Here is a 21,273-nt window from a genome sequence, read left to right as displayed (position 1 = left end):
AATACGTTAGAGTTGTGAATTGGAGTTTGAAAAAAAAAAAACATCTTCTTAGCCTTGCAGCTTTCATTTTCAGCATTTTGTGCGCTCTTTTCCCTGTTCAAACTTTGAAAATGGTTTGTAATTAATTAGCATACAGTTTCTCGCACTCTTTTGAGACACCACCCTGTACAATGGAAATTGTAATATTTTCTTTTATGTTGTCAACGTTATAAGTCATCTAACGATATTTATCCTCTAAAAACTTGTGCTTTTTCAGGAGGGTAAGATGAGTTGGACAGTTGTAGACGCCGTGGACTACAAGGGGTTTCCTGCTGACAGATCTAAAACTGGTGGTTGGGTTCCCGCTGCACTTATCCTAGGTTTGTTTTCTTCATTCTACTACTCATGATGCATTCCCTCCCCGTCCAAATTCATAGAGTTTGGCTTTAGATATGTATGATCTCATATGCCTTTATGGTCTCCAAATCGAATAGTCTTTTTTTTTTTTTTTTGGGATGTTTACTTCAGCCTTCATGAGGGCATCTTCAGGGATTAAGAGAGAGAAAGGCTTAACCGATATTAATTGTTTATGTTTATTTGATATAAAACAATAGTCAATCTTCAGTGTGAACTTTTTGAAGATTTTAATGTGTGGATTAAAAGTAAGTGATTAATCATCAACTTTCGTAAACAACAAAATGAAAAACTGACGATTAATCGCTCACCTCTAACCCACATATTTAAAACTTCAAAAAGAATTTTCGTATAAGACCATACATGTAATAGTATTTTTTATGCTATATTAAATGATTCAAGTAAAGAAAAAAAGTGGTAACAAGCAGGTGGTTCATGCAAAAAGTGATGGGAGTATAGGTCAAAAAGAAATGTTTCACGAGTAAAACATGAGTTTAATAGCGTATTAATTAGCCGTAATACACATGGCACTCCTTCATGGCCAGTCAAATTTGTTGATGATGGTCCTGTATATTCAAGGTCTGTAGTTTATTGTCCGATTCTGATTCACTTTTTTATTACTTTTGGGTGGAGTGGGGGTAGATTGGAGGAAGTAGACAAATTGATTGGGACCAAAAGTCGAAATTCTAGTCCATTTAAACTTCCAAAGTTGATAATGTTCATGTCATTTTCTGTTTGGCGTCGATGGGATAAGGCAGACATTCTATGATCATTTGGCTCCTTCCTGCGCCTGAATTAAGTTGATATTATCAATATCTCATACCAATATTTTAATCTTTTCCGCTTGTTGATTTTTATATTTATGGTCCCACTTATATAAAATAACATAAGCATCACTTTCTGCTATCATTTCCCAGCCGGAAATAGAAAAAGTTGATGTTACGTGCTACCTATTTTTATGGTTATTCATATCACTTACATATATATATATATATATATATATATATATTAAAGTGCGTAACCTATAGTACGCCTGCATGACATGACGGCTTTGAAAGTAAAAATTTTGACTCTTAATTACATGCATACAAGTTAAACAAGTGAAAGAATCTGAAAATATAAGCAACTCTTTAATTGTTTCTTTAATGCAGAAATTAAAAAGCATTCTACTGGTGGTATTTATATGTTACTGAAGTTAATTCATAACTTTTACAGTGATCGAATTATGCGAGAGACTTTCAACCATGGGGATCGCGGTTAACCTTGTGACATACTTGGTGGGGACAATGCATCTGGCGAGTTCAACTTCGGCCAACATTGTGACAGATTTCATGGGCACATCCTTTCTTCTGTGTTTGCTCGGAGGCTTTCTCGCTGATTCTTTCCTTGGCAGATACAAAACTATCGCTATATTTGCCTCCGTCCAAACACTTGTAAAAATTAACTTGTTTTGCAACTTCTTCTTCTTCTTTACTTTTTGGGTCTAAGGACAATGATTAATCCTTTTTTGGTTTTAATTTTTATTGTTATGACATATGGTGATTTAGGGTACTGGCATGCTAGCGATTGTAACAAAACTGCCACGGCTGCGTCCACATCCTTGTCACGCATCTGCCACCTCCACATGCGAACCAGCCAATGGATTTCAAATGGGAATTTTATACATGGCTTTATATTTAATTGCACTTGGAACTGGTGGCTTGAAATCAAGTGTTTCAGGATTTGGAACTGATCAGTTTGATGAGAAAGATGAGAAGGAGAAAACCCAAATGGCTTATTTTTTCAGTCGGTTCTTCTTCTTTATAAGCTTAGGGACTTTGACGGCGGTTACTGTGCTTGTCTATGTACAAGATGAAGTGAGTCGAAGCTTGGGTTATGGAATTTGTTCGGTCTCCATGTTTACAGCCATCTTAATATTCTTAGCTGGGACTAAAAGATATAGATACAAGAAAAGTTCGGGAAGCCCTATAGTTCATATTTTCCAAGTTATTGTAGCTGCCATACGGAAGAGGAAGATGGATCTTCCTTATAATGTTAGCATGTTGTATGAGGATACTCCTGAGGCGTCCAGAATTCCTCATACGGATCAATTCCAGTAAGTCCCATATAGCAATTAAGATCATCAATAATCAAATTATATTGTAATTATAATAATATATGGTATTAGTAAAACATTTGGCTCATATTCGTGCTTCATCGGTTCTGTTATGTATAGTTTCTTGGACAAGGCTGCAATTGTTGCTGAAGGAGATTTTGAGACTAATTCCACCCCAAACCCTTGGAAGCTCTGCTCAGTCACAAAGGTGGAGGAAGTGAAAATGGTGGCTAGACTCCTGCCAATATGGGCCACAACCATTACTTTTTGGACCATTTTTGCGCAGATGATAACCTTCTCAGTTGAGCAAGCTACCACCATGGAAAGATCATTTGGCAATTTCCAAATCCCAGCAGGCTCTCTCACTGTGTTCTTTGTATCAGCTATATTGATCACTCTGGCCCTTTATGACCGTCTCATTATGCCTTTCTGGAAGAAATGGCAGGGGAAACCAGGTATATACATCTGAATATATAATTCACATTATATTTCAATATAACGTGAAAAGAAATATGATATATTCAATTCATGTCTGCAATTAATAGGTTTCACCAACCTTCAGAGAATGGCAATAGGACTAGTACTATCAACTTGCGGAATGGTTGCAGCAACACTAGCCGAGAAGAAACGGCTATCAGTGGCGAGATCCGTGGGTCGGAACACTGGAACCCTACCCATTAGCGTTTTCTTACTGATCCCACAGTTCTTTTTGGTGGGTTCTGGTGAGGCATTTATATACACCGGTCAACTCGATTTCTTTATAACACAATCACCCAAAGGAATGAAGACCATGAGCACTGGTCTCTTCCTCACAACTTTATCACTTGGTTTCTTTGTTAGTAGCTTCTTGGTGTCCGTTGTGAAGAAGGTGACAGACAGCAATGGAGGACAAGGATGGTTAGCCGACAATATAAACGACGGCAGGCTTGATTGCTTCTATGGTCTTCTAGCCATAATAAGTTTCATAAACCTTGTAATTTATATTATCTGTGCATTTTGGTTCAAGCCGAATAAACCTAAAGCTTTGCAAATGGAGACTTTTGTTAATGGGTCCTCTGCAGAGAACAGGTGCTAGGTTTGATTAGAATATCAGAGTGGTTTACTTGTTATGTTTGTTCTTCGATGTTGATCAGAATCAAACCTTGTAAAATATGTGAAGACTTGTGTTTGGCTTCTTATTTATTTATTTATTTTTGGTAATAATTTAAAGAATTATTGAAGATACAATCCACTTACAGCAGCATACTTCAGCTCAGCTCAACTTATCAAGTACAGCTTATTTGTGAAATATGTTAAATCTGCTCTTGGTTTGGGTTATTTTTTCCATCAAATGGTTCATTGCAGCTTACTAGTGATTCAGATTGGGCTTCTTGTTTGCTTACAAGAAGATCAGTCACTAGCTTTTGTATTTTTTTGGGTTCCTCTCTTATCTCCTAGAAATCTAATAAGCAAGTGATAGTTTCTAGATCTTCTTCACAAGCCGAGTACAAGGCCATGGCCTTACAGTTTGTGAAATAGTTTGGTTGGTGCAACTGTTGACAGAGCTTAGTTATCCCCCATCGTCTGCTATTCCCTTGTTTTGTGATAACCAGTCAGCTTTGTACATTATCTCGAATCCGATATTTCATGAACGTACTAAACATATTGATATAGACTTGTCCAAGAGAAATTGCAGGCTGGTCTCACTCAAACTCAATATGTTCCTAGCGGTGATCAAAGGGAGGACATTTTTACTAAAGCCCTTGGCAGCCAGCTTCATCATCACCTCTTATCCAAGTTGGGAGTGTTTAATCTTTATCACTCACCAACTTGAGGAAGGGTATTGAAGATACAGTCCACTTACAGCAGCATACTTCAGCTCAGCTCAACTTATCAAGTATAGCTCATTAGTGTTGCTTTAGTTAAATGTAACTATGGTTAATGGAATTAGTTGAGTTGGTTGAGTTAGTTAGAGTTTACTTCTACTTAATTAAGTGTACGGTACAACAACATTTGAGAATGATGAATAAAATTCCTCTTTCTACAATTTTCCTCTCTACCGAAAATCTTATAAGATCAAAAGAATGAGATCCCAATAAGAGCACCCCTACAAAGTCAAGTTCCTTGGACAAGCCCAAGCAACCAAGCAAAACAAAAGCAACTCAAAGGCACGGTTATACGATCATATGAACCACCTAACTAGCCTCAAAGAGTTCTATACAAAAATATGAATAAAAAAGAGTTTACATTTGTAATTTGAATGAAATAAAAAGTCTCATTTATGATTTTTTTTTTGTTTTTAAAAATTAAAATATATTATTGAATTGCGAAGATATATGTTTGGTTAGGATTTTGAAAACTATTGAAAAATAATTTACAAATTTGTTACAGCATTCAGAGAATATACAAGAAAAAAAAAAGAATAATAATAATTATTATGTTGTTTGAGAAAACTAAACCCTATTGTAGATAACTATTAAAAAAAATGTTTTACCAATATACGCCCCAAGAATTTAGATGCAAATAGATATTAATTTGGATATGAACAAGGAAAGTCTTTTGGATCAATAAATTGACATATAAATATTCTTACAAAGTAAGAGAAGGAATAATGTCAACATATAATATGAATACATAAAATACATCATTTATTTATTTTTGGATTGAGGCTTCGAGTCAATTCGTGTAAGTCAACTAATCCCTCGAACAATGGACCAGAGTAAGTTACAATATGATAATGAATCACTAGTAAACTCAACACAAAAATTTGGAAACTAAGGTCTTCCATTCAGCTACAAACCATTAACAAAGTGGTTAATACATCATTTATATCTCTAACATTTTTCTATAATATATATAACCCTTTCGTTAATAGTCAATATATATTGTGAGAGATTGTTTCTATTAGATTGTCTATCAATACAAATAGTTTATATATATTAAGTTAAAAATGCTGGTGTAAAGCTTGGATACATTAACCATCTTTAAAGTCTTATAGATATATAATTAACAATAATATTTTCAACGAAAAAGATATAAATATATATTTTTCAACGAAAATATGATATACAATATTTACGATAGAAACAGGTCGCCTATAGCTGAGAGAAGTCGGTGGATTCTGTGCCCCATATTTGGAATATTAGTGAGTTGGAAAAGGGTCTACTTGTCAGAAGATCACATACTCATCAACTCAAAAGCTATTCTTCCCAGAATATGAACAACTCATCTCTTCTGTCCAGGTGGGGCTTACTCAATGTGCCATGAAAGGTTTCTTTCTTGTCATTAAGCCTTAAAATCCTGTTTCTACTTGCCTTTTGCTGTCAAATCAAATATGGAATGGAATGTTTAATAAGATTGTTTGGGGATTTTGATTCTCAATAGTTCATGAACATTATTCACCTCTTTCTTATTCTTTGGTGGATCACTGTCATCTTTGCCTACCCTGTTTACGTTAAGCTCATGACATGAATATGGTGATTGCTTTATCACAATAAGGAAATATGAATTGACTTCAAGTGTAATTGAAGACATTCAGAGGGCTCGTAATTGACAAAACACAGAATATTCAGCAATTATGATGGTTTTGTTTGTTGTCTATTGGATGTTAATTACAGATGGGATCAGAGAGAGATATAAAAAAACACATGTCCAAATAGTAATTCTATTATCATTGGAAAAAATAAGTAATCGTAACGCAGTATAGCTTATATTAAGCCTGGTAAGTAGTTGATATTAAAAATAATAATAAAATCATTTGATCAGGTCTTTGAGATAGGTGCACACATTTAACAACTACCAGGTGGTTGATAGTAAAAAAGCGAAATAAGGACTAATTAATCTTTTAAGTTCGAGTCCCCCTTAATAGTAAAGAGTAAGAGGGGGATCTAAATGTCCTCGAATTCAAGTCCTCAAACCCTTAATAAGGGGCCACAGGAGCTCTATAGGCGATAGTTCTAAGGTCCTAAGGTTCAAGTCTCACGGCTATAATAGGAGTGGGTACTAGATCTCTAAACTAATGACAATTTTAAGGGCTCGAAAGACTAATTGAGATAAATACAAACTAGTGGACACCGGGTCATTAAAAAAACAAAACAAAAATAGTGCACATATTTAAGCATTGACGTCACTATTATATATACATAATGCCCACAAGCTGTGCTCAGTGAATTCCATTTTTAGTGAAACAGTGGTGAAGATATAAGATTAAGGATATCCTCGTGTTTATGATCTAACATTACAAAGCCTGGAGCTGGAGCGCCTGAGGCCCTGAACGCTTAGCGAAAGTCAGAGGTGGGAATTAAATATGTTTGCAGATTTGTATTAGTTTTTTGGGCAAATATGCCTTGAATCCAATTCTTTTCGTTGGTAAGTTATTTCAATTTAAGATCACTAGGCTGCATTAGGTGGACAATCCTCTCTATTTGCTTTAATCCATTTTATAATTTTTTTTTACTTTTTCCATGAATATATTAACTTACATTCTTACTTTATTATAGCAAATTACACTGCTTCATTTAGAAAACTTCGTTTCTCAATATTGTCCCTCAAAACCGATATTAAGACACTTCATTAACACTTTAACCCAATGAAATTGCTAATACTGGACTCAGCTATTTAGTTTAAATTTCTCATCAGAAAATTATGTTTTTTTTAATTTTTAAGGGAAGATGGAATCATTATCTCAGATGTAGTTGATACAAGGGTGATCCAGCTGATAGACCAAACAGGCGGCTGCTATGTCATTAATTTTTAATCATTTATGGGTTAATGATGGCAGACTCGATTATTTTTATGGGCTTGTAGCCTTTTAAACTTAGGACTTTTCCTTGTATGTGCCACAAAGTAAAAGCCCAATCACGGTGAAAAACTGAAAAGATTGATAGAGAAGTTGATGTTGATGTCCCTCCCAGATAATTTAATAGTTGTATCTTTTTCTTTCATTTCTCTAATTTGGTTGTTGCAATAGTAAGAGGCAAGCAACAGTTACAAGATTACTTCTACCTCTAATAAACCACCAAGATAAAAAGTTACCCTCAAAGTGTATCATATGATTACGATTTCCTTCTTTGTCAACCCATACAAATAATAAATAAATAAACAAAAACAAAATAAAAATGGGTTTCGATATTGTGTTATCAAATGGCTTCAGTTCTCTTCGTTGTGTTGGTCCATCACCTACCAGCGGCCTCCTTATCGGCTGCTTGAGCTCTTCTCTGCGCTCTGCCTCCTTGAGAGCTACCAGTTTGGTATGATTATAATAAGCAACCCCCATAAAAGCCATCCGTATCCGAACAAATTCATGAGCGTACCTTATCCTTAATTACGGACCAAGAGAATGCAATCAACACCAGTCCTTAACAACACCCGCCACATTCATAGTTAAGGCCGAAGTCTTATCCACCAACAAGACAACGGCTAAATCAACGCAAAACGCACAAAACGAATTCGTCCCAAATCAAATAGTCGAAATGAAAAGTTGACGTCTCTGTCAACAGTGGCAACTCCATGAACATCCAGGGCATTAATAAGAACACGAAACAACAAGGGCAACATAGTAAAGTGAAGTAATGGGTTTAAACTATACCCTTTGAGTTAAGCAAAATCTGAATCATAACCAATCCTGTAGCTTCAAGCAACGGCTCAACTGTAAAAAGACACCCCAAAATCGAATCTAGCCTCGCCATAAGCAGCAATGGCCACACCGAACGATATGGAGAGCATATTAACCATAACATTGTTTGAAATTCTCCTTCTTGAAGAGCACGCCAATGGAGTAAACAGCGACGGGCATTACAGCTTTAACATTTGGATGAAGGAAACGGTAAATAAATGTAGGCAGAGTTGGAGAACCAGAGAGAGAGGGAATAGAGAGCTCCAATGGGGACAACCGACTCCATGTAGAGTTGGCGAGTCATGGGGAGGGAATCACCTCAACACATTTGAGGAATCGAACAAGAACGAAAGCCAGAGTAGAACAAAAGGCCATGTGAATTAGAGTTAAAGAAATGGAAAAGGCCAGTTGACATTTTTGGGTAGAATGTACTTGTTGTAAACAATGACGGTGAAGGAGAGGAAGATCCATAGGGCTACATATCATAGCGAGGATGACTTTTTTGACAACACCATGGGAGAAAGTAGAGGGGTGGTAGTTGAGCTTGAGGCTTCGCCGCCGTTCCCCATTGACGAGATGTTGGAGTTGGCAACGGAATAACAGTAGGGTTAATTAATTTGGTGTTAAGTGTTTGGTTTTTGTAGTTGAGTGAGTGAGATTTGGAGTTTTTATAGAATTCAAACACATGCCTGAGAACGAAAACTTATCAGTGGGACAGCAACACACAACTGTTTAGCATTACGGTTGAGCTAAAGTCATGAATATAGGTAGTCATCACTTTATTTTATGTAATATTATGTATAAATATTATCTCAAAAAGAATGAACAAGAGGGGTATGATTTCACTCGGCACTCTGCCTAACACCATAGGATTAGAGTTAATTAAAACCCTTCTCGGATTAACGTTCAACATCTCTGCAACTGGAATTTGGAAGATCCCGAAAACAAAGTATATATTCCATCACCTACAAACAAATTAATCTTCTCGTTCCAAGAATTGCATCCTTCTACTTTCCTCAAAGTAAAGTAGAAGTTCCCGGCTTGTAATGAATTGGGGTTTTGGGATTTTTCCGGGTTTGTAATCTTGAAAGTATCCCTATTCCCCTTGTGGTACACTTTTCAAATTATACCTATCCTATGTGAATAGTAAAAAACGCATTTGTTTCTTTATTTACGGAATTCAATTCAAAATCTAACTATTCTATTCAACTCAAAAGATACAATTACGTACTTTTACAATAAAAATTATAATAAACAAAAACACCATACTAACCAACCATTGTCGGTCACAATTAACACCGTCAGCCGACATCAGAACGACGCATGATCGATGGATTTGGCCACTAGCCATTTCCAACCAAATCTATGGCTTGAGATTTGACCATTGAGGCGAATCTATCTGGATTGAAAATAGTCATATTTTCGTCGTAGATCTAGTTATATCAGTCAGATACACGGTGGTTTAGTCGAAAAATATCAGATCGATGCACAGGTGTATCTGGTTGGAAATGGCCAGATCGTGCACGATCGTATTGACGGAAATGGCTCGATGGCTCAGACCAACTAGATCTAACCGTCGTGTGCCATTTGGTGACTTTAGACACTTCCGGCACTGGTAGCCAGCTACTGGTAGTCAAGTGAGTGAATATGGTGTTTTTGTAATTTATAATTTTTTATTGTTGGAGGGTGTTTAGCTAAATTAACAAATGTAAAGGGTTAGAAAATATCTAATATTTTCAAAATGTTTAAAAAAAGTACCAAATATTTCATAATCTATATATTAATTTAATTTACCTATTCAGATAAACTTTTAGATACCATATTTTAAATATGTACAAACAGGTCATGAAAGATATTTTGATTGAGTTGAGTGGTAAGTGCTCCAGTTTTTTTCTTTTGAAAATCTCAGTAAATTTGATCAATTTGGTAAAGTTCTCTGGATCCCAGTAGAACAGGAAATAATGGACTTGCGCTACTCTTCCGCCCTTAATTTGGTGGGACAGATTTCTGATTGAATGATATACAGTTTGATGCTTTTGATAGCGTGCTTCATCTATTTAATCTGTTGGGTAACTCTTAATTGAATTTGCGAATCAATTGATGTCTGAATATCAAAATATGTCAATTAGCTGATCATTTATTAATAACCTGAAACTAGAAATTAATGTTCCTTATAAAAAAAAGTTTGTTATACTGATGTTGAAACATTATCTAAAATGAGTTATTATTAATGGAAGATGAGTGATAGCATGTGTAACACAAAAAAAGTGCTGCCCACCTAACCATGCCCCAATTATGAAGTTGTGTACACACCGGCACCGCCCCCTATTAAAGCCAAACCCAATGCGTGGCTGCGGCCCCCATTTCGCTCGATCAATTCCGTGAATACTTATGGCTACACTTAAGTCAACTTGATTTCATTTCAAATCAAATTTTACACACTCAAATAATCTTCTAACGGGAATCAATTTTGTAAAAATCTCTATATAAACATTTCTCAAATGTATATACTTGTACTTAAAAAATTTAATGTCACCTCAATTCTATTATTTTTTAAATCAGAAGTCTTACATCTTCTGTGAATTTAGTAGTCTTAAGATTCATTATTTATGTTGAAAAGATACTATTATATAAAAAATAAAGTTGACTGCTATTAATTTCATTTGTATTCCCCTACACAAGTCTACGGAGTCAATTCTGACTTAGAAAAACCAAATGGAGTATATATTAAAGCAAATAAAATGAAATAATTCAATAATTAATTAAAAAAATCTTATTAATTGCATGTAAAAAGAGTTCACTTTGAGAGGCCCAGGTGAAAACCGAGGAGAAAGATTACGTACAGTGAACAACCCACCATTTAATTCGTATATCTTTACAAATCAAATCACTCTCTTTGTATTTATCTCCCTACTCAGTTCCGTTCCCACTTTCTCCCCACTTTCATACCTGCAGGCTGCAGTAACACGCACCTTCATCAAAATCATCCAAGTTAAAAATCTAATATGGAGAATTACAACAACAATATCAAGCCCCAGAGCAGAAGAAGCAAGAAGTGGTTCTTGTCGTTGGTTTTTTCACTCTTACTATCCACCCTTCTCATAGTTGTAGTGTTTCCTTTTCTCAAACTCCACAAGGCTTTACAACCGGCCTATGTACAAAACCCACGTCCCAAATTCGTTGAACAACAGCTGCACGTGTTATCACGTCATCTGAGAAGATACCAAGATTGGCGTACTTGATTTCGGGATCAAAGGGAGATGGTGATAACTTGAGGAGAACCTTGAAGGCTTTGTATCATCCCAGGAATCAGTATGCTGTTCATTTGGATTTAGAGGCTCTGTTCAGGAGAGGATGGAGTGGCGAGTTTGTTGAAAGTGAGCCGCTTTTTAAGCAAGTGGGTAATGGGAGGATGGTTTTGAAGGCTAATTTGGGTGTATAGAGGCCCAACTATGGTTACTAACACGCTTCATGCGCCGCCATTTTGTTCAAGGAAGGTGGGGACTGGGATTGGTTTATTAACTTGGTGTTCCGATTATCCTCTGATCACACAAGATGGTATGTCGGCTTAATTTGTTTGTTTTATGGTTGCTTCTTTCATTAATTTTGCCTGTTTGGAGTTGAGTGGTTCACCCATTCAATGGGGGGTTTCTGTTCTTTTTTATTCTTTATGTGAGAATGTTATGTCCATTTGCACTGATGCCTTTGATTGGTGATTCTGTTTTAGCATGGAATCTGAACTAGTTGTCTTTAGTATTTGTAACTACCTATTGCTGTTGATTAAGCTTATCATCTAACCACTGCAGTGTATTTATTTAATTTTCTATAGATATGGTAAATGGGAAAGTCAATGTTCTGTATATTGGTAATGGGCAAGTCGATGTTGCTAAATTTTTATTGTTTCCCTCTTGATTGAAATTTCACAGGAATTCACAAGTTTAAAATTTGGGCTGACTCGTAGATTCATAACAATTTCTAACAATTCCATTGTCTTGTTTTGCTGATTTGTAATTAACATGGTTGACATTAACCCGACATTGTTTTGGGATTGGTAAATCAAAATCGTAATCTAATTTGACCGACCATTGTTCCTGATGTTGCAATATTGAGCATTAAGTCCTTGTTTGTTGGTTTCAGATTTCTGTTCATATAGAGTAATTTTGTCCAATCCTTTGGACTAGTTAGGTACTATATATGGGAAAAAGAAGTGTGATTTTCTGTTTACTCTCCAGGTCGCTTTCCGATATATTTAATGATTGTTTCTTTTTTCTTCAACAGATTTGCTCCATATATTGCAACTATTCCACGAGACTTAATTTTATTGAGCATACCAGTGACATCGGTTGGAAGGAGTATGTGTTCCTCCTTTGTCTTTAGCATTCTGTTTTTGTTTTTTGTGTGTTTGGGAAATGATTAGTGATAATGTAGAAGATATCTACAATGGTATGTCCAATTAAGCATAAGAAATATATGTTCTTTTAACAGGCATCAGAGAGCCAGGCCTGTTATAATTGATCCAGGACTGTATAGTGTGCGAAAATCTGATGTCTTCTGGGTACACAGAAACGGAGTGTCCATGCATATAGGCTTTTACAGGTGAGGATTTTTGTTCTTGTGCTGCTAACTTAATGAAAAGGTTCTGATGTATTTTTACCATTTTTCCTCTAGGATTAATGCAAGCGATATATGGCAAACAGATTCCATATTTCATTAACCTGAATATTAGACATGAAAAAAAAGATCATGTTTTACGATCTAATGTGCATCAGACAAAATTGACATGCAACTGGGATCTTGTAGTTCAAATTGTGAGCTCAGCTCAAACACTTTTCATTTGTACTAACTGGTATCCATTCTCCCATTCAATAAAAGCATCTTAAAAAAAAAAACAATTGGGATGCAAAATCTAATAACAAAAAGAAAAATAAAAACTAATCCAATTTTGAAAATCTGTCCTACATCAATTTGTATGAGGCTGTATAGATCCAGACGGGTGTGGAAATTCTAAAAGCACATTAACTTTGATTTATGTTTAATATTTGTTGCAGTGATGTTCGAAACTATCTACCAAAATTTGCATGTAATTCTTCTCTTTCTATATTTTTCATTTCTCATTGCAATCTTCATTATTGGAAGTATTTAGGTTCTGTTGCAACTAACACAAATCATAATTCTAGCAAACTTATTTTATTTATACCTGTGGATTTTGTTTGTTGATTTCTCAGGTTCTGCTTGGATGATGCTCTCGCGTCCCTCTTAGAATTGTTTGTGGGGGGGGTATCTCCCCAGGATAGTCCTTATGTATTATGCCAACTTCTATTTCACCCGAAGGATTTTCATACGGTTATGTGTAATGCTGAAGAGTTCGGAATACTACTGTAAACCAGACCTCCATTTCATATCTTGGGACAACCCTCCAAAACAACACCCACATTTCCTCACTACCGATGATTATCAGAGGATGGTCGAAAGCAATGCCCCCTTTGCAAGGAAATTTGGCAGGAATGAGCCAATTCTTGACAAGATTGATTCTGAACTGCTGGGTCGCAATGCTGATGGATATGTACCAGGTGGAAGGTTAGTAAAGAAAGAAATTCAAAACTTGAGTGCTCCACATCATGTCAGACAAACACCAGTAAACTCAGGCCTGGTCCTGGTGCTGAAAGGCTAAAACGCCTTATCACTGGTTTACTATCAGCGCAAGATTTATAAAAGCCACTGCATCTGACACCAGAATTCAGGAGCAGCCCTCATCCCCCAGTACTTGATGGGCAGATAACACTCCTCTCTTCATTTATTAATATAAGATTGGTAGCGGCACAGATAACAACCCGTGTAGGAATAAAGGGGAAGAGGAATTACTTCCCCGTGCAGAGTATATGCTATACCTTTACAATTGACCTTAAAATGTATTTTTGTACTAAAGTTGCTGATGTGGACTTAAATATAGTGTTATTACTTTGCATAATCTATGAGAAGTCTCATGGAATACGCATCCAAACACACGCCATGAAGCTGCTGGATGCTTATAAACTTAACCTTGCATGTGCATATTTATCATATGGGACTGCTACATGTCTCACTCCATTTGGATTCATAGTTTAGTCCAAAGCAATATAGTTCATATTATCATATGGCACTGTTCATATAATCTCACTCCGTTTGGATTCACTATTTTTGTCCAAAGCAATAGAGATCAGAATGATGGCCTGTTACCTTTACGGAATCAAGTTCCTTACCGACGATCTACATCTTATTTTTGCTTTCCAGATAACCAAAGAGAAAGGCCTTTTTGGAATCGAAAAATGCTATCCTTACAAAGACGTATACAAAGAAGGTTACAAAGTGAAGGAAAAAACAAAGAAAAAACGGAAAAAGAGAAAGAGAGAGAGAGAGAGAGAAATCATGAAGATCAAGGGTATGGGTTGTCTTTGTATATCCCTTTTGTATTTGTCTTTGTGAGACTAGCACTTCTCTTTTGGAATCATTGGTTGACTAACAAAATGAACATTAGGGCTCCGTTTGGTTCACAATTTTGTGTTTTTGGGAAAAGTTTTTTGAAAAAAGTTAAAAAAAAGTTGAATTGGACAGGTATTACGATGTGGGATTTACCAATTAATAAAATACCCCTTATGTTTTTTTTTTACAAAATACCCCCTATAATAAAACATTAAAAGTTAACAAAAATACCCTAAACCCACCCTCAAATACGGACAGCCGGCCACTACCGTCGGAGGGTGGTCGGAGTAGTCGTATCGGAGCATGATCGACTAGACCTTGTGGGTCGTGCGCCGATCTGGCCTTTTCCGGCCAAATCCACAATAGATCTAGTTGGCAAAAGCCAGATCTAGCAGTATTTTCTATTCAACGATAGCTAACAAACCGTCGTCATTGATGGTCAACGACGACCATTCATTGGCCGTCGTTACTGACTAGTTACGGCCAAAGATCTGGTCGTCAACGACCAGATCTTTGGCCTCAGATCTGGCATTTTCCGGTCAAATCCACCATGGATTTGGCCGGAAAAGGCTAGATTGGAGCACTACTGGCCAAATTCAGTCGATAGTGCGCTATCCTATCAAATTCCGGCCATTTTCCAGTAGTGGTGGCCGAAATCTGATAAATGTGGATTGTTGAGATGTTTTTATAATTTTTTAAAAAATATTTAGGGGTATTTAATTAAATTAACAAATTTAGGGAGTTTAAAAAAAGTTGAATAATATTGTGAGTTTTTACGTATTTTATTGTTTAACTTTTTTGAGAATAATAAAAATAGTATTCCCAAAATGCAATCGAACGAAGCCTAGACTTGATGAGCCAATTCCAACTGTTATCCGAATCTGCTCAGCCGGACGAAAAGGGAAATTTTTTTTGAAAAGAAGATGCATGTGAGAAAGTCCCCCCGATTATCATTAGCATTCTTTTTCTTTCTTTCTTTTTTTCTCATTGGGATGAGTGTCATTATTAGCTCATGACTTCNATTATGTTGTTTGAGAAAACTAAACCCTATTGTAGATAACTATTAAAAAAAATGTTTTACCAATATACGCCCCAAGAATTTAGATGCATAAATAGATATATAATTTTGGATATGAACATGGAAAGTCTTTTAATTTGGATCAATAAATTGACATATAAATATTCTTACAAAGATAAGAGAATGGAATAATGTCAACATATAATATGAATACATTAAAATACATCATTTTATTTATTTTTTTGATGATTGAGGCATTCGAGTCAATTTACGTGTAAGTCAACTAATCCTCGAACAATGGACCAGAGTAAGTTACAAATATGATAACTGATCACTTAGTAAAACTCAAACACAAAACATTTGGATAAACTAAGGTCTTACCATTCAGCTACAAACCATTAAAGCAAGTGGTTAATACATCATTTTATATCTCTACATTTTTTCTATAATATATATAACCCTTTCGTTAAATAGTCATATATCATATTGTGAGAGATTGTTTCTATTAGATTGTCTCATCAATACAAATAGTTTATATATATTTTAAGTTAAAAATGCTGGTGTAAAGCTTGGATTACATTAACCATCTTTAAAGTCTTATATGATATGATAATTAACAATATCATATTTTTCAACGAAAATATGATAATTTACAATATCATATTTTTCAACGAAAATATGATATACAATATTTAACGATAGAAACAGGTCGCCTATAGCTGAACAGAAGTCGGTGGATTCTGTGCCCCATATTTGGAATATTAGTGAGTTGGAAAAGGCGTCTACTTTTGCAGAAGATCACATACTCACCATCAACTCAAAAGCATATTCTTCCCAGAATATGAACAACTCATCTCTTCTGTCCAGGTGGGGCTTACTCAATGTTGCCATGAAAGGTTCTTTTCTTGTCATATAAGCCTTAAAATCCTGTTTCTACTTGCCTTTTGCTGTCAAATCAAATATGGAATGGAATGTTTAATAAGATTGATTTTGGGGATTTTGATTTCCTCAATAGTTCATGAACATTATTCACCTCTTTCTTATTCTTTGTGGAATCACTTGTCATCTTTGCCTACCCTGTTTACGTTAAGCTCATGACATGAATTATGGTGATTGCTTTATCACAATAAGGAAATATATGAATTGAACTTCAAGTGTAATTGAAGACATTCAGAGGGCTCGTAATTGACAAAACACAGAATATATTCAGCAATTATGATGGTTTTGTTTGTTGTCTATTGGATGTATAATTTTACAGATGGGATCTAGAGAGAGCATATAAAAAACACATGTCCAAATAGTAATTCTATTATCATTGGAAAAAATAAAGTAAAATCGTAACGCAGCTATATGCTTATATTAAGCCTGGTAAGTAGTTGATAATTTACAAATAAATAAATAAATCATTTGTTCAGGTTTCCTTTGAGAATAGAGTGCACACATTTAACAACTACCAGGTGGTCTGATAGTAAAAAAGCGAATAAGGACCTAATATAATCTTTTAAGTTCGAGTCCCCCTTAATAGTAAAAGAGTAAGAGGGGGATCTAACATGTCTCTCGAATTCAAGTCCTCATAACCCTTAATAAGGGTGGCCACAGGAGCTCTTATTAGGCCGATAGTTCTAAGGTCCTAAGGTTCAAGTCTCACGGCTATTAATAGGAGTGGGTACTAGATCTCTAACCTAATTGACAATTTTAAGGTCTCAAAAGACTAATTGAGATAAATACAAACTAGTGGACACCCGGGTCATTAAAAAAACAAAAACAAAAATAGTGCACATATTTAAAGCATTGACGTCACTATATATATATATATACATAAATGCCCACAAGCTGTGCTCAGTGAATTCCATTTTTAGTGAAACAGTGGTGAAGATAATAAGAATTAAGGATATCCTCGTGTTATTGACATCTATACATTACAAAGCCTGGAGCTGGAGCGCCTGAAGGCCCTGAACGCTTAGCGAAAGTCAGAGGTGGGAATTAAATATGTTTGCAGATTTGTATTAGTTTTTTGGGCCAAATATGCCTTGAATCCAAATTTCTTTCGTTGGTAAGTTAATTTCAATTTAAGATCACTAGGCTGCATTAGGTGGACAATCCTTCTCTATTTGCTTTAATCCATTTTATAATTTCTTTTTTACTTTTTTCCATGACATATTTAACTTACAATTCTTACTTTATTATAGCAAATTTACACCTGCTTCATTTAGAAAATCTTCGTTTTTCACCATCTGTCACTCAAAACCCGATATATAGACACCTTCATTAACACTTTAACACAATGAAATTGCTAATACTGGACTCAGCTATTTATGTTTAAATTTCTTCATCAGAAAATTATGTTTTTTTTAATTTTTAAAGGAAGATGGATTCATTTATCTCAGATGTAGTTGATTACAAAGGGTGATCCAGCTGATAGGACCAAACAGGCGGCTGCTATGTCAATTACATTTTTAATCATTTATGGGATTAATGATGGCAGACTGGATTATTTTTATGGGCTTGTAGCCTTTTAAACTTAGGACTTTTCCTTGTATGTGCCACAAAGTAAAAGCCCAATCACGGTGAAAATACTGAAAAGATTGATAGAGAAGTTGATGTTGATGTCCCTCCCAGATAATTTAATTAGTTGTATCTTTTTCTTTCATTTCTCTAATTTGGTTTGTTGCAATAGTAAGAGGCAAGCATACAGTTACAAGATTACTTCTACCTCTAATAAACCCACAAGATAAAAAGTTACCCTCAAAGTTGTATCATATGATTAACGATTTCCTGTCTTTGTCAACCCATACAAATAAATAAATAAATAAACAAAAACTAAAATAAAAATGTAGATTTCGATATTGTGTTATCAAATGGCTTCAGTTCTCTTCGTTGTGTTGGTCCATCAACCTACCAGCGGCCTCCTTATCGGCTGCTTGAGCTCTTCTCTGCGCTTCTGCCTCCTTGAGAGCTACCAGTTTGGTATGATTATAATAAGCAACCCCCATAAAAGCAACTCCGTATCCGAACAAATTCATGAGCGTCACCTTATCCTTAATTACGGACCAAGAGAATGCAATCAACAACCAGTCCTTAACAACACCCGCCACATTCATAGTTAAGGCCGAAGTCTTATCCACCAACAAGAACACGGCTAAATTCAACGCAAACGCACAAAACGAATTCGTCCCAAATATCAAATAGTCGAAATGAAAAGTTGACGTCTCTGTCAACAGTGGCAACTCCATGAACATCCAGGGCATTAATAAGAACACGAAACAACAAGGTGCAACATAGTAAAGTGAAGTAATTGGGTTTAAACTAATACCCTTTGAGTTAAGCAAAATCTGAATCATAACCAATCTTGTAGCTTCAAAAGCAACGGCTCCTAACTGTAAAAAGACACCCCAAATATCGAATCTAGCCTCGCCATAAGCAGCAATGGCCACACCGAACGATATGGAGAGCATATTAACCATAACATTTGTCTTGAAATTCTCCTTCTTGAAGAGCACGCCAATGGAGTAAACAGCGACGGGCATTACAGCTTTTAACATTTGGATGAAGGAAACAGATAAATAAATGTAGGCAGAGTTGGAGAACCAGAGGGAGAGGGAATAGAGAGCTCCAATGGGGACAACCGACTCCATGTAGATTTGGCGAGTCATGGGGAGGGAATTCACCTCAACACATTTGAGGACTCGAACGAGAACGAAAGCCAGAGTAGAACAAAAGGCCATGTGAATTAGAGTTAAAGAAATGGGAAAAGGCCAGTTGTACATTTTGGGGTCGAGAATGTACTTGTTGTAAACAATGACGGTGAAGGAGAGGAAGATCCATAGGGCTACATATGCATATACGAGGATGACTTTTTTGAGAACACCATGGGAGAGTGTGGAGGTGGTAGTTGAGCTTGAGGCTTCGCCGCCGTTCCCCATTGACGAGATGTTGGAGTTGGCAACGGAATAACCAGTAGGGTTAATTAATTTGGTTGTTAAGTGTTTGGTTTTTGTAGTTGAGTGAGTGAGATTTGGAGTTTTTATAGAATTCAAACACATGCATGAGAACGAAAACTTATCAGTGGGATAGCAACACATCAACTGTTTAGCAGTTACGGTTGAGCTAAAGTCATGAATATAGGTAGTCATCACTTTTATTTTTTAATATTTTTAACGATTAATTATGTAATATTAATAGTATAAAATATTTATCTCAAAAAGAATGAACAAGAGGGGTATGATTTCACTCGGCACTCCTGCCTAACACCCATAGGATTAGAGTTTAATTAAAACCCTTCTCTGGATTAACGTTCAACATCTCTGCAATTGGAATTTGGAAGATCCCGAAAACAAAGTAATATATTCCATCACCTACAAACAAATTAAATCTTCTCGTTCCAAGAATTGCATCTCCTTCTACTTTTCCTCAAAGTAAAGTAGAAGTTCCAGGCTTGTCAATGAATTGGGGTTTTGGGGATTTTTCCGGGTTTGTAATCTTGAAAATGTATCCCTATTCCCCTTGTTTGGTACACTTTTCAAATTTTATCCTATCTATCCTATTGTAAATAGTAAAAAACGCATTTGTTTCTTTATTTACGGAATTCAATTCAAAATCTAATTTTATTCTATTTAACTCAAAAGATACAATTACGTACCTTTTACAATAAAAATTTATAAATTAACAAAAACACCCATACTAACCCAACCCATTGTCGGTCACCAATTAACACCGTCAGCCGACATCAGAACGACGCATGATCGATCGGATTTGGCCTACCTAGCCATTTCCAACCAAATCTATGGCTTGAGATTTGACCATTGATGGCTAGATCTATCTGGCCATTGACAATAGTCATATTTTCGTCGTAGATCTAGCTATATTCAGTCAGATACACGGTGGTTCTAGTCGAAAAATATCAGATCGATGCACGACCGGTGTATCTGGTTGGAAATGGCCAGATCGATGCACGATCGGTATGTTTGACCGGAAATGGCTAGATTGGCTCACGACCAACTAGATCTAACCGGTCGTGTGCCATTTTGGTGACTGTAGACCACTTTCCGGCACTGGTAGCCAGCTACTGGTAGTCAAGTGAGTGAATATGAGTGTTTTTGTTAATTTATAATTTTTTATTGTTGGAGGGTGTTTAGCTAAATTAACAAATGTAAAGGGTTAGAAAATCATCTAAATATTTTCAGAAAATGTTTAAAAAAAATGTACCAAACATATTCTCATAATCTTATCTTATTTAATTTAATTTTATCCTATTCAGAATAACTTTTTAGAATACCATATTTTAAATAATGTACCAAACAGGTCCTATGAAATCGATATTTTTGATTGAGTTTGATGTTGTAAGTGCTCCAGTTTTTTTCTTTTGAAAATCTCATGTAAATTTGATCAATTTGGTAAAGTTTTCTCTGGATCCCAGTAGACCCAGGAAATAATGGACTTGGGCTACTTCCGCCCTTAATTTGGTGGGACAAGAATAGATTTCTGATTTGAATGATATGCAGTGTTGATGCTTTTGATAGCTGTGCATTTAATCTGTTGGGTAACTCTTAATTGGTTTTGCGAATCAATTGATGTCTGAATATCAAAATATGTCAATATAGCTGATCAATTTTTTTATTAATAACCTGAAACTAGAAATTAATGCTCCTTATAAACAAAAAAATGTCGTACACTGATGTTGACACATTATCTAAAATGGAATTATTAATTAATGGA

At 35.5% G+C, this 21,273-nt stretch overlaps 2 protein-coding genes and 2 pseudogenes across 3 annotated transcripts; 2 read left to right on the top strand and 2 right to left on the bottom strand.

Annotated features, from left to right (window-relative positions):
• On the top strand, positions 1–3,687 carry LOC116110586 (protein NRT1/ PTR FAMILY 6.2). The gene is made up of 6 exons (XM_031396796.1): positions 1–113; positions 257–359; positions 1,609–1,826; positions 1,941–2,488; positions 2,609–2,943; positions 3,034–3,687. Exons 1-6 carry the CDS (start codon positions 111–113, stop codon positions 3,561–3,563), a joined length of 1,737 nt encoding a protein of 578 aa, XP_031252656.1. The 5' UTR covers positions 1–110; the 3' UTR covers positions 3,564–3,687.
• A 3,954-nt stretch (positions 3,688–7,641) lies between these two features.
• LOC116110568 lies at positions 7,642–8,560 on the bottom strand (annotated as a pseudogene).
• A 2,526-nt stretch (positions 8,561–11,086) lies between these two features.
• On the top strand, positions 11,087–13,793 carry LOC116110567 (annotated as a pseudogene).
• Positions 13,794–18,367: 4,574 nt separating this feature from the next.
• LOC116110591 (probable sugar phosphate/phosphate translocator At4g32390) lies at positions 18,368–19,538 on the bottom strand. 2 transcript variants are annotated; one of them, XM_031396801.1, is made up of 2 exons: positions 18,872–19,538; positions 18,368–18,769 (listed from the first exon to the last, which is right to left on the bottom strand). In XM_031396801.1, exons 1-2 carry the CDS (start codon positions 19,479–19,481, stop codon positions 18,423–18,425), a joined length of 957 nt encoding a protein of 318 aa, XP_031252661.1. In that variant the 5' UTR covers positions 19,482–19,538; the 3' UTR covers positions 18,368–18,422. The 2 variants fall into 2 exon arrangements, with proteins under 2 accessions (XP_031252661.1, XP_031252660.1); XM_031396800.1 differs by having other exon boundaries at positions 18,368–19,538.
• Positions 19,539–21,273: the final 1,735 nt, after the last annotated feature.

The sequence above is a fragment of the Pistacia vera genome, unplaced genomic scaffold, assembly GCF_008641045.1.
Source record: "Pistacia vera cultivar Batoury unplaced genomic scaffold, PisVer_v2 Contig607, whole genome shotgun sequence".
Taxonomy (NCBI): Eukaryota; Viridiplantae; Streptophyta; class Magnoliopsida; order Sapindales; family Anacardiaceae; genus Pistacia; species Pistacia vera.
Note: the sequence above shows the minus strand (reverse complement) of the source record. Positions and strands in the feature narration are given on the sequence as shown.

What these genes read in the sequence shown, in the direction of transcription:
- LOC116110586 (XM_031396796.1), top strand. An exon ending in TCCCGCTGCACTTATCCTAG is followed by an intron (nt 360 to 1,608) that starts GTTTGTTTTCTT and finishes TAACTTTTACAG; the next exon opens with TGATCGAATTATGCGAGAGA. An exon ending in CCTCATACGGATCAATTCCA is followed by an intron (nt 2,489 to 2,608) that starts GTAAGTCCCATA and finishes TGTTATGTATAG; the next exon opens with TTTCTTGGACAAGGCTGCAA.
- LOC116110591 (XM_031396800.1), bottom strand. Translation starts at nt 19,481, where the DNA reads ATGGGGAACGGCGGCGAAGCCTCAAGCTCAACTACCACCTCCACACTC.